Source organism: Dryas octopetala, chromosome 9 (genome assembly GCF_963921425.1).
Source record: "Dryas octopetala chromosome 9, drDryOcto1.1, whole genome shotgun sequence".
Lineage (NCBI taxonomy): Eukaryota > Viridiplantae > Streptophyta > Magnoliopsida > Rosales > Rosaceae > Dryas > Dryas octopetala.
This window is the reverse complement of record NC_141374.1, coordinates 12,953,288-12,967,213: the sequence shown is the minus strand read 5'-3', so window position 1 is coordinate 12,967,213 and position 13,926 is coordinate 12,953,288. Positions and strand designations below refer to the sequence as shown.

The 13,926-nt window shown below is 33.0% G+C and overlaps 2 protein-coding genes and 1 non-coding gene across 3 annotated transcripts; 2 read left to right on the top strand and 1 right to left on the bottom strand.

The window, feature by feature from the left end:
• Positions 1-5,017: 5,017 nt before the first annotated feature.
• On the bottom strand, positions 5,018-8,050 carry LOC147274292 (3-oxoacyl-[acyl-carrier-protein] synthase I, chloroplastic-like). Its single transcript, XM_086257006.1, has 8 exons — positions 7,873-8,050; positions 6,994-7,352; positions 6,479-6,910; positions 6,177-6,350; positions 5,966-6,079; positions 5,592-5,693; positions 5,417-5,483; positions 5,018-5,300 (listed from the first exon to the last, which is right to left on the bottom strand). Exons 1-8 carry the CDS (start codon positions 8,033-8,035, stop codon positions 5,233-5,235), a joined length of 1,479 nt encoding a protein of 492 aa, XP_086113132.1. The 5' UTR covers positions 8,036-8,050; the 3' UTR covers positions 5,018-5,232.
• Positions 8,051-11,046: 2,996 nt separating this feature from the next.
• On the top strand, positions 11,047-12,298 carry LOC147274291 (nuclease). The gene is given in 5 exon segments (XM_086228324.1): positions 11,047-11,217; positions 11,219-11,421; positions 11,503-11,751; positions 11,865-12,004; positions 12,123-12,298. Coding segments are annotated over 5 exon segments (939 nt in total).
• A 692-nt stretch (positions 12,299-12,990) lies between these two features.
• On the top strand, positions 12,991-13,064 carry TRNAV-AAC (transfer RNA valine (anticodon AAC)). The gene has a single exon. It is a non-coding gene; the product is annotated as a tRNA-Val (tRNA).
• The last annotated feature ends 862 nt before the right edge of the window (positions 13,065-13,926 follow it).

Sequence of the window (13,926 nt, the reverse complement as noted above, 5' to 3'; positions counted from 1 at the left end):
GGACCAACCTCGTATCCTTATACTTAGTTTGTTCCCAAAGTGACAAATGATGTATCTTTTTTACAAAGTGACAATTTTTACAATTTTTATACATATGGAATGCTCTTCCCACATACACAATCTTCCTCATAAAGCACAGCCACGCGTGTAAAGTAGAGACACCATAAGTTGGTATATATGTTTAAAAAAAACATGTACTTCTTTAATCAAGCAATCAATCCCATGAATGAAAATAAATAAACAATTTTCTTTTTCTTTTTTAGCTAAGCAAAGATTCCTCCTAATTTAACTGTTTCATTATAATGCAAAAAAATAAGTCATATTAGTACTACAAGATTGGTCAACCATGATTATTTATCACTAATCAAGTCAAATTCCATGTTACTCTTCTCCAATTGGTCAATCAGAAGCCTATAGGAGATGAATTAAGTGCTTAAATTAGGCCCCATGGGATACCTACATTTGCAGAATATGATAATTGACTCCTGATAAGCTTCATGGCATTTTCCAATCCAGATAGATGCCTTTAATTGAATAACAAATTGAAAAATCAACAATCCAATTAGAGTCCCAAAGGGGAAAATTAAATTTAAAAGGTGTTCATATGTGAACTCAATCATGTAAAAGTGTATAAAACTCAAGCACTAGTTTACAGTAATGGCACCACCTCATAAAATTGTAATATATATAATTAAACTTTTCTTCCACTTTCAGTGACATTAGAAACAGAACAGGACACTGATTTTTCTCATGGAAATGGCTTGGAAGATAGAGATTGTCACTGTTTTGGGTTAAATCCAAAGCTGAGATCTTTGTGATGTCAGCAGAGGATCTCTCACAAGCATGCCCAGGAAGATTATCATCTTCCTCAACTTAATAATGCTTTTTTCTGAAAAATGGGTTACTAAAAAACAAGCACATTGAGTGTCATTCAATCAAGATGAATTTATATTAGTACCTAAACATGCCCATTTTATGGCTTGCTTGTATATTAAATGAGGCTGAAGAGTTTAATGTTAGCTAGCTTACCTACCAACAGTATGAAGATGAAACATAATTAGTTGTTGAACCATATCAAATGGTCTACACACACATATATAGCCATCAATCTTCATTTTGACCAAGTGTATAAATATATACTTGGTCAAAATGAAGATTGATGACATATATAGAGCAATGACACCTGCTCACTAAACACTCTTACCTCCTTATTTTCACAAAATTTAGAAGGGTTACTTCTTTATTATCCCAGATCCAATTTAGTCCTGAGGTTTGAGGTTTCCACATTCTACAATCATGCATGCTTATGTCCTTTTTCTTTTCTCTTCTTTGTTAAAAGAAGGGGGAAAAAATGGCAGCAATTAATTACAGAGGTGGGTTGTGACTAATTTCCAGTAAAGCTGAGAGGAATGTTATTAAATTGTATGATGCAAAATCAAACTAATCCTTGCCATTAAGAATGAGCTTAGTAGGGTCATCTGTTGTTGCCTAGTTGGTCCTCTTCCTCCACTGTACTCTCTCATTATCATGCTCAACAAAAACAAACTCAAAGTATAATATAGCTCCTTGGGAGCAATGGCCTACTGTCCTTTATAGTGTTCAAAAAATCCAAGCTCCTATGGAGCAATGGCCATTATGAGGATTTCTTATATATATAGGATAATATAGCCCTCAACCAAACTGGTGTGCCCAGTTCTTTTTATTTTTGGTGTTAAAAAATCTGATTAAACAAAAGAATCTTCCTGGAAGCAGGCTCTTTTATGGTTCCACTTCTGTTTTTTTTTTTTTTTTTTTTTTTCAAATTTTTTATTTAAGTTCTTAGTTTTAATAATTTATGAGGCCCTTTCAAACAGCAGCAGTACTATACTACATTGGTTCATACTTCCCATTTGTAGTAGAAGGGAGATGACTAAAACAAAAATTAATAGGCTTAATTATCGATGTACCACCCAAAACTGTAACTCATTCTCACTTTACCACCTGAAAATTTTTTTGTCCCAGATTACTACCTGTAACTTACATCCGTGTCTCATTTTACCTTGTTCCGTCAACAATTCCGTTAAAAATGATGACATGGCCGTTAATGCTGATGTGGCCCGCTGGATATGCGCCACGTGTCACATCTTTTCTTGTATCTTCTGATTTTTTTATTTTTATATTTTTATAAATTTTGAAAATTAATTAAAAATAGTTCCGAACTTAGAAAAATATACGCAAAATTCCTATTGACTTGTCTTGACTAGTACTAATTTACTATGGGGTCAAAATGCTAATTTTCCCACTAAAAATTTTCAGAAAATTTGGAAAGTCCAAATTTATTTCTAGAAAATTAAAATACTCTAGACTCTTTGGAAATTTATAGGATAATCTCCCGAACTCCAAAAAATATGAGATCTGCACCGTTAATCTTCTAAAAACTAACAATACCTTTCTCGTGAACACTTGCTACCCAAAAGACCTCTCGGCCTTAGAGGAAAATAAATTTCCCTATAAAATAAATTTTAGAAAAATTCTAGAATTTCCGTAAAGTCTCGAAATAATTCTCTAAAACAGGCTTTTGATAATTTCTAAAATATTTTTGAGAATTTTCCAAGAGTTTACGAAAAATTCTAGAATTTATTTAATAGAGGGAAATTTATTTTAATTTTTTAGAAATAAATTTAGACTTTCTAATTTTTTTGGAAATTTTTAGAAGGCAAATTGGTAATTTAACCTTATATTAAATTAGTGCTAGTCAAGACGAGTCCGTAAGAATTTTCCGTGTATTTTTCTGAGTTCGGAGCTATTTTTAATTAATTTTCAAAGTTTATAAAAATATAAGAATAAAAAAATCTGAAAATAATATAAAAGGTGTGACACGTGGCGCACATCTAACATGCCACGTTAGCATTAACGGCCAGATTATTATTTTTAACAAAATTATTGACGAAAAAAGGTAAAATGGGATACGGATGTAAGTTACAGGTGGTAATTTAGGACAAAAAAATTTTTAAATAGTAAAGTGAGAATGAGTTACAGTTTTGGGTGGTAAATCGATAGTTAAGCCAAATTAATATGCAAAAAGAAATTCTAACGATTCACAAAGATGATTGAAAGTTAGATGAGACATGATAGCTTAGAATTGTTGAAGTAAAATGAGGATATTTTAGAAGCATATTCCTATCATTAAATAAAGCAGATTACTCATTATACTTGGGCATATGATGCTTCAGCTTCAAGGGCGCGCCCTAAGAAAATGATTAAAATAATCCTCTACCTATTAACAACTGACAAGCCTAGTATTACAATAGGAGACATACTTATACTAATAGAAGAAGAGAGGCAGCTGTAGAGTTAATTACTAAGTCCTCAATGTCAACATCAAGTTACCCATGTGCTTAGAGTTGTTGGTCACATTCACTCTCATTCACCAGCAGAACAGTAATCAGCACCAAGCAAGTGGGTTCACTGATTAACCTTAATGTCGGCGTAAAGGCTAGATTAATTAATTTAGTTTCTGGTGCTAATACCATCCACACATTGAACCTCAGGAGCAACTTGATCACCTGGCTAGAATGTTTAGGTGCATGAATCATCATTCATTAACAAACCTTAGTCTCTCTAGCAAGTTGCAGCCAGTGGTTTGAATGACATACTAATTAGACTAGTCAAAGAGACTATAGAGAGGCATGAGGCATCTCTCTCTCTCTCTCTCTCTCTCTCTCTCTCTCTATTTGTGATTTAATCTTTCTTTCTGCTTAATAATTAAACTATTAATTAGAGAGTGACATTCCAACTGTATAGAAAAGTAAAAGGCAACCCATTAATCAATGATGGCTATACATGAGAGCCATGGGTTTTGTAGAAAGGAACACACTCATATCTTGGCTGCAATAAAGGGAAAATGCATTCCCAAATTATTATATTACTCACCATCTTAGTCAAAGTAATGGCTTAATTACTCTTCCAGAAGACTTGAAGTCTATGCATATGTTTCGGCTGTGCTTAATTCTCATATCACTTTCATGCTTGTATATATATCCCTCTTTACTTGTATCCAATGCACAGAGGAGGTTGATTAATTACTTGATCTAAGAAAATGATTGGGCAATTGTCTATGGATTGAAGAGTTATTGTTGTTAATCTAATTTCAGTAGTTAGGATACACTAATATAGAGACACTCGGAGAAATAGAAGAGAGCATGTTCCTCACAAGAGATGAAGAGAATATATACAATTTATTTATGAGGAGATAGTCTTATGAGTTGGGATGATGTTGTTCCAACAGAAAATTCCAGAGAATATTATTATGTCTTGAAAGCTTCTAGAAGTCAGTTCTAGAAGTTATATTCATCCTTGTTCTGATCAACTCAAAACTCCAAATAGCCAGTACCATGTTGAAGAAGGAATATGAAAAGACTTTGATGTTTTGGAGAAAATAGAATATACTCATACTCAATATTGATTATTCTCCTAACTAACATACCAATGACTTAAGGAGTCTCTGATTGGATGATAATGTCTTTGTCTTCTTACTTCTTTTGGTGGATTCTCTTTCTTATTTCTTGGACAAAAATGGCAGAGATAGTATTCAATTGTCAAAATGGCAAGGAAATTTTAGTAATCTTGAATCCATTAAAAAACAATTAGTAAATTTTCTTAACACCCTTAACCAGATTTTTTTTTGTTGAGTAAAACATGTAAAAAGTTTTATTTTTTTGGATAGATCCCTAGCTTTAATAGATTTTGTTAAGTTTAATCTCTCAAGTTTTTTGGTTTGCTAGGTTCATACCCCTAAGGTCTATGTTCCTAATTGGTCAAAAAAAAAAGGTCTATGTTCCTAATACATATCAATTGCATTCTAGTCAAATAAATAAGCCCAATTAAATTCGAGAAGAGCAAGGTGAACTGGTGAAGGGAATGCTTTATTTAAGCCCATAATTGTTTCTACAATTGGTCCATTATGTTTTGAACTCTCAATACAAAATTCATTTGCATGACAAACATATAAATCAGAAAACATCCCCACTGCCCCCTACTGACTAAGAGCCACACAAAGAAGTGGACTTTCATGTTTTATTCAATGAAAAAAAAAAAAAAACTAATCATGGTGAAAAGGGCCTACTTGGGCTTGAGGACTCCTCACAGTGCACTTGATTGTATGCTTCAGAGAAATGAAACATCCCAAGGAATGGTTCCAATTAGAGAAAGATTAGTGGAAAATAATGCTTTATTGTTTGGCTTGAATGTTATTTAGGGAGTGTAAGGGGCAAAGACAACCACGCCATTGTGCCCACCAAAGCCAAATGAGTTTGAGATAGCTGCAAGTGGAAAATCTTGACTAGTCAAATATGGATATTGGAATGCAAGGAAATTCACAAATTTATGCCTTCTCTAATGCATTTTGGCATTTTAATGAGAGAGTGAAAACACATACCAACATTGACTTCATGTTTCTTCTTCACGTTCGGGACAGTGTCAATTGTAACAGCAGGCTCCAAGTTCTATGAGCCAAAAGCATTATAAAAACTTGAGTTAGAATACCAATGGAAAAATTTGAAATGAACTAAATGAAGGAAAGGTATGGGAAAGTGAAGGTTTTGGTGCAATACATCTTGGTTAATTGTTGGATGAAGCCAGCCAGTGTTGATTGCTTTGATGGTTGCTATGGCTTCCAATCCACCAGCAGCCCCGAGACCATGTCCAATCATTGACTGAAACAAGAAAGAAAGAAAGAACAATATAATTACAATGCACTGTTTCATGTGAAAAATGTTCTTGCCAGTTTTTAAGTGGAAAAATTAGTGTGCATACTGTAATTTTCAAACAGATATACAGGGTGTTTTTTCCCTTGCAAGGAAGAAACGCAGGTAGTTTTATGTATGCAAATAAGTCTATATTCCATTCCATGGTAGATAATATTTAACTGAAATAATTCCTTTAGTAAGAGTAAATATGTAAATGGCATGGGATTTAGGTGTCTTGCCTTGGTCCCATTTATCTTTATCTCAGATGTGTCCTTGAAGACCTTTTTGATTGCATTTATCTCAGCCAAATCCCCTGCTAGTGTGGATGTTGCATGAGCATTCACATAGTTCACCTGTAAATTATAAATTTAACCATTAAAGCAAAATCTAGAAAAATGGCCATAGACATATAGGCTTCCCTAGTTTAGGAGATCAACAAATGGTATTTACCTCTTGAGGGGAAACTCCAGCATCTTCTAAACTCTTGGTTATGCAAGTTGATACTCCAAGACCATCTGCCCTTGGATCTGTCATGTGATAAGCATCACAAGTTATGGCACCTCCTAAGTACTCTGCAATTATATTTGCTCCTCTATTCAATGCGCTCTCCAAGCTCTCCATAATCTATCCTCAATGAATAAAAAGCATTCAACAAAAAGCCAAGATATATATCAGATGCAATGTATTCACATGTTGGGACATAAAGTCATAAAGTCACACTGCAGAAGAATGATATATGGTTTTTCAATTACCAGTACACCAGAGCCTTCTCCCAAAACGAAACCATCACGATCCTTGTCCCATGGTCTAGAAGCTCTCTGGGGTTCATCATTTCTCTGAGACAAAGCACGGCAAGCAACAAACCCACCAATACCAGTAGCCAAGACTGGGGCCTCAGTCCCACCAACTACCATAATATCAGCATCACCTCTTCTAATGTGATTTGCAGCTGCATAAAAGCAGTAGTTTGCAGTGGCACAAGCAGTAGAGATGCAGTAAGTGGGTCCCATAAAGCCAGTTTCTATTGCTAACAAAGCTGATCCCATATTAGTAATGGAGTGAGGAATGAAAAAAGGACTAATCTTTCTATATCCCCTTAGAATAAGGGCTTCCACTCCATCAGTGAAAGATGATAGGCCTCCAATGCCTGTCCCAACCAACACTCCAATCTTTGTTTTGTCCATCTGTTAAACATACAAGCAATGGATTAATATATAATGGGCGAAAACCCAGAAATGCAATTTGCAGCAAAGAGAATGTGACCGACAGTTTGAAGAACTTGAGGTCCAAGGTTGGCATCTTCAAGGGCCCTTTTGCCAGCAACCAAAGTATATCTACAGGAATCATCAAGGCGGCGATCATTCTTCCCATCAATGTAGTCTTCAGCAGAGAAATCACGTATCTGTCCCGCGAATCGAACTGGGAAGTCTGAAGCATCAAATCTGTCTATTAGAGTGATCCCACTCTCTCCCTCCAGGAGTCTGTTGTAGTATGCATCAACGTCATTCCCTAAAACTGAGACTAGACCCATTCCTGTTATTACAGTTCGTTTCTTGGGATCTTTTTCTCGTTTGGGAGCAGAAACAGTTGGAGATGCCATGGCCTTGATTGTTTTGCATTTTGTTTCTGAGAATGGAAAATCAAAATTAGAACTGGACACCCAATTCAGAAAACTCACTTCTTTTATCCTTAACAAAATATAAATGCCCCCACAAAGCAAAGATGACAATTAATTTGAATTCACTGAATGAGTAAATAAAGGGAAGTTCTCTAATCGCCAGACCACACATTCAAACAAAAATTTACTTGATCAATGATTCAGATTCGTAGTAAACAACCATGCAAAGCCATGAAAGAGAAAAGGTCTATAATTACCAGAAAGATGGATTAACTCACCAATTTAATTATGAGAACTTGGTATAGACAAAACTAATTAATATCCAACTATGCTGTTCAAACTTCACACACTATATATAGGAAGAGTGGCACAAATTGAATCCAATTAACACACCCACCAAAGTACTTATAAACAATACCATGAATGTCCTTTTAATCTCTCCCTCCACTTAGCTCATGAATCATAATCCATATCCATTATAAAAACAGAATGAAAACGAAATTGACTAAATTATAGAATTCAATTTACCTGAAGTTTGAACAAACCCACGTGACTTAGTACCAGCTAAAGGCATATGCATGCTCTCCACTGGCCTAAGCCCATCATACTGTCCCAGAAAAGCTCCATTGCTTTCTGCTTCTCTTGCTCTAAACAGCACCACAGAAGAACAAGGACCAGCAATGCCTGCCATATTATTCTCTTCCTCTTTCTATCTCTATAGCCTCCTTCTAAAACGGGAAAAGGGCTTTAATTAATAGATTCAGAGGAATTAAAGTGGGAAGGGTTTGGGTGGTTAGTGAAGAGAAGCAGGAGCAAACAAAGAGAGGGTTCTGTTTGCCTTTTGCTTTGAAATGGGTTTGAGAGTCCGCCACCTATCTATAGCTTCGGGCCACAGATAGCAAAAATATATAGCCTGATTTCATTTTTAGCCGCTAAACTACCAACAACAACCACTTTCATTCAATTATTCAATGAGAATTTTGCCTCTGGATGTCTGCTCTTCAATGCTTAATTACCTGTTCTTGCGGCAGTTTATTACAATGTGTGTTTGGTGCCAGAATGTTGCCTGCCATGCACATTCGTCAATTTTCCTTCTATATGCGCATTCGTCAATTCTCCTTCAATGTACATAAAAAGTTAGGCAGATGTATTACACGTTTAAGTAATGGAGGTCATATGCATGGCTTCATTTCACTTAGTAGTGTTTACATAAACTGCTTTGATACTATTTTCAAAGAAAATAATAAATTACTCGCAAACCCAGTTTTTGAAAGATTTTTAAGTTGAAACACAGCCAAATAAAAAATTAAAAGCCTAATCTATTTCGCGTGCGCTCGGCGGATGCAGATGCACCCTGCATTTGCATCTGCACACTTTTAGGTTGTAGATGCATCTTTTTAGATTGCAAATACTTGTTTTAAGTTACATATGTATCTTTTAAGTTGCAGATAACATATTTTAGGTTGTAGATGCAAGGTTTAGGTTTCAGATGCAGCTTGCAGATGCATATGAGGTTGAGAATGCAGCTTGCTTTCAGATGCATGTTAGGTTGCAGATGCGTGTTGCATCTGCAACTATGGAAGAACCACCGAGCGCTCGGCAAGAACGTTTTGAACTTTTACTTAATTTTTGGGCTAGCTCGGGTTTAAGTTAAATTTCTTTATCATTCTGGATTTTTAATTAAAGCACCCTTAAAAAAATTTAGGCATCGAACTCAAATTTAATTAGAAATGGAAAGAGAAGCCGAAGACCCTTATAACCATTATATAAGGCCATACATTCTCGATGTAAGACTTTCTCTAAAAAGTTTATTGGACAAATTAAACTTTATCTTTGAATTGTAATGAACATTAGCCACAATTGTATAATTATAATAAAGGTCCATTGACTTTAGGTACCAAATTGTAATGTTTTTTCATTTCAACTACCAAAACATTTATGCCATTTCAGTTTAGGTATTAAATTTCAGTTTAGGTACCAACTTTAAAAAACATGATTATATCGAGCAGTGACTGTCTAACAGTCATAACTTTTTTATTGATTTGTTGTTTTTTTTTTTAATATTTGCAAGACTTAAACTTTAATATTTAGTCTTTGGGTTATAAGACGTACTTCATCCTCCAAACCTAAATCAAAAGTATGAAACTCTTAAAAATTTTGATGTTTTATAAATTTTAAACAGTCACAACTGTAACTGTTCGACAGTCACAACTGTATAACAAACTCATTTGTGACCTAATGCAAAATATTTTACTCTAGGTTAGTACCTAAACTAAAAAAAATTAGTGTCTTGCTGCTTTACTGAAAAACTATTGATATTTGGTATTTAATCCTAATTTTCTATTATAATAATTGTTACAACGACATAAGTAGCATTGAAAGAATGGTGAAACCATAAAGACTAAACATGCAATTTATAGGTAAATTAGTTAAGAACCACAAAAATTTGCAGGTTTTATTCATAAATCTATGTAAAAGATCTATTTATTTTTAAACCACACGAAGTGGCTTAAAACTAAAAGTTTTTTCCTGAAGCTGTATATAACTCTCATAGAGTTACACTGTATTTCGTTCTAATGTAATATGTAACTTTTGTTACACTTTTTTGAATGATGTAGTATTATTTTAAGGTTTAAGCTTTTAGAGTTTAGGTTTTATGACTTCATATTTAGGGTTTTTGGGCTTTAGCCCTAAATCTTAAAGACTACACCATAAGCCCTAAGCTCTAAAAAAAAGTCGAAAGTTAATTTAACTAAAGAGTTGCACTTTGTTAAATTATGTAATTTTTACTAATTTATATTTTACTTCAATATGTGTAAGATTTTACGTGATTGAAGTGATGTGTGTTTTTTTTTTAGAAGAGTTTGAAGTGATGTGTTAGAATTAATTAAGATCCTAGAGATTTTGACGAAAATAAAAAAATAATGTATTAGTCATCCAAACACTTTATTTAGGTGTTCAAATACACACTTAGCTCAAAGATCCTACTTAGAAGTTACAATGCTTTATGGTTGAGTTTGAAAAAAATAATTATAAAAGATTTTAATTTTTTTTAAAAAAAAGTGATAAATGTGTCACTCGTTTGAACACCTTACTTTGATATGTTTAAGTTTAATTAGTATTGAATGTTCCATGCTTGATTTTTTCTTACATTGTAGCTTAAAATATTTTTTATGGCTTTCAAAATAAAAAGATTAGATGTTTGGGTTTATGACCTAAAAAAATTATAATGTTTGACTTATTGATAAAGAACTCTTTAACATTTTAGCTACAAATTTATATACACCAGTTGTATACAAATGATGTCTCATATTCATTGGTCATGTACTAATTCCATGATCTACTAGACGTAACACATGTTATAGAAACAACATGTGGATGTATGTTTTTCTTAAAAAATTTGAAGTGTAAATGCAATACATGTATTTTTTTTTAATTATGAAACTTATTTATATTATGTTGTTTGAAACTTGGATGATTACAGTTTGTTTGATTTTTATTTAGATATTAGTATATGTTTGGAACTTGGATTGTTACAATTTGTTTGACGTACTATTATTTGGATATTAGTATATGGTTGGAACTTGATTAGTATTATATGTTTAGTTTTTTTTTGGTTCCTATTGTTCATGATGAAAATATGGATTGACGATAAAAATATCTTAAATTTGCAAGTTATTTTCTTAAAATAAAGTTCCTTGTATGGTTTATTCCCAAATAGGAAATATATGGTTGAGGCAGCTATTGGATGTGAATGAATGTCGGTGTCATGATATGTTTAGAATGAATAAAGATGTGTTTTTTAAATTGTGTACTAATTTGCAAACTCATTAGGGGTTGAAAGGTTCAAGGAAAATGAGTACTACTGAGATGTACGTTGGTAATGTTTTTGCACACTCTACGACATGGTGTAGGAAATAGGTTAATTCAAGAACGCTTTCAACATTCTGGTGAGACTATGAGTAGATATTTTAGTGTCTTATTTGATAGTGTATGTCTTATGGCGATAGATATCATCAAACCTTTGGAAGATGAGTTTAACGCTACCCCAAAAGAAATATTGAGAGATCCTAGATAATAATTAAGGTAATAATTTGATCTAATACTTTATGATTTTTCTTTTTATGTTAATTAAGTTACATGTATTGAGAATGTTATCTTTACATTATTTGTAGGATTGTTTGGTGCTTTTGATGGCATACATGTACATGCCTCGATACCTACTCAAGATCAAGTACCATACATTGGCATAAAGTGGATACTGACTCAAAACATAATGACTGCATGTAATTTTGACATGCAGTTCATATTTGCATGTACAGGTTGGGAAGACATTACACATGATACAAGAGTACTCATGTCGGTTTTACAAAATGATGCTTTAAACTTTCCTAAATCTCCAAATGATAATAACTAAAATTTGTGCAGTAATGTTGAACTTTCAATTGTATACTTTTAAATTATAATATAATTAAATATATAATGTATTTGACAAGTAAATATTATCTCGCAGATGCTGGGTATCCATAAATGAATAGGTCTTTGGGACCATATAAAGGTGAACGATATCATCTTCCAGATTTCCGCAGGGGTACCCAACCAAGAGGTTCTAGAGAGATATTTAACCACTCACACTCTTCCCTTAGGAGTGTCATTGAGCGTACTTTGGAGTATGGAAAAAAAAAATAAAAGATTTTAAGGGACATGTCCAATTACTCGTTCACAAAGCAAGTTAAAATTGTCATTGCAACTATGACACTTCATAACTACATACAAAGGCATGCCAACTTTTAAATACATTTTAGTACGTGAAAGTGAGGATGACCCAAATGAGATCCTAAGTGATGAGGTATATCAGATTGAGGATTATCATATTACTCATGATTCTGGAGCACAAAAAATGGAGCAACTGAGAAATAACATTACTACAAGTTTAACTCGTGCATCCATTTAGACGTTTTAATATGTAGTTGTTATTATTTCCAATATTTTTATTTCTTATCTTAAATTGAAAATGATGTCAAATGTTAGTTATAGTTTTTGGGCAGTATAATATTATATAGTTATGTTGTCAAAAATATATATTGATAATTTATAATAAAAAATAGGCATAATTCTTTATTGAATTTTTTTTTTTTGGCAAAATGAATGTTAATATTAATTTGTACAAAAAAAAAAAAACAAGTGAAAAACACTTTTTTATTACCAAACAAATGAGTAAAAAACACTTTCAACCACAATATGTCCGTCATTATAAATATTCACAACACTTTTACATGAAATTTTACCAAACGCCATTGTTTTGCTTCACTGCTTTGTTTCACAGTTAGTTATACTTCACAGTTAATTATGTAACAAGTAAATGCAATACATGTTTTTTTTTTTTTTTTTTTCAAGTTCATTGAAGATTAAGATTTCAACTCATAATCTTCCATAAGATTGATACAAGCCTTCCTGTCTTTAAACAATTTTTTTTTTTAAAGAACGAATTGAAATTTGTTTACCATCCAACGTCCAACTATTAAGTATTAACAAACAAAACAAATTCTAACGTCCAACTGTCGAAGTCCCGCTGTAGTCTTAGCCCTCTACTACTTTCACTGGTCGTTGATATGATATATCATTTGTAGGACGCTTAACATCAACGGTTTCGTGGTGTAGTTGGTTATCACGTCAGTCTAACACACTGAAGGTCTCCGGTTCGAACCCGGGCGAAGCCATTTTGTGTTTTCTTTTGCAAATATTTTTTTTCGTTGACCGACTTGAATTCACAGGGCCGGACTTATCCAGATCCGGACTTTTTGTTTGTTAAATAATTCTACCAAGTACCAACTTTCTTGTTTTGGCCACTTACCAAGTACCCACTCCACAGCAATTGCCATTTGGTTGGTTGAGGATCGAAAAGAATTGTACCATCATCAAGACAATTTAAAATTGGTGGGCTATGCATAGTAGGTCTGCTGTATGTGATTTTATGATTTTGGAACGTCAGCAGTTTACAGCTCAACTGATGGCGAGGTTAAAGGAGGTACTAGGTGACGAGATATCGTAGTTAAGTTACTCTAATTTAATTTTTTGAAATTGAAGTATTAAATTAAAAAATTGAATATAATTGAAATATATAAATGTAATTAACTTTTAATAATAATATTATTAAATCATTCAATCGAGTACCAACTCTTTACTAGTGCTTACTCCACAACATTTTTTTGGTTGAGGAAAAGAGTTGTACCATCATGAAGACAATTTAAAATTGGTGAGCTATGCATATAGGTCTGCTGTGTGATTTTATGTTATCAAATTGTTAATTAATAATATTGTTCATTAAGTGAGACCATATTACAATGCATAATAGTGATTTAAAATAGAAAATTAGAATTAAATATCAAATCTTAATAAGTTTTTAGGAAATCAATAAGGCCCTATAATTTTTCATTTAAGCTACCAATTTATATTGTTGTTTTCCAGTTTTTCCCTTGGCCCGTATATTGGGTTTGGTTTCGTATCAATTCTCAATCTTGTTCACCAACCTCCCTCACTGCCATAGAACTATCGAATCCCAAAGAGAGAGAGAGAGAAAGA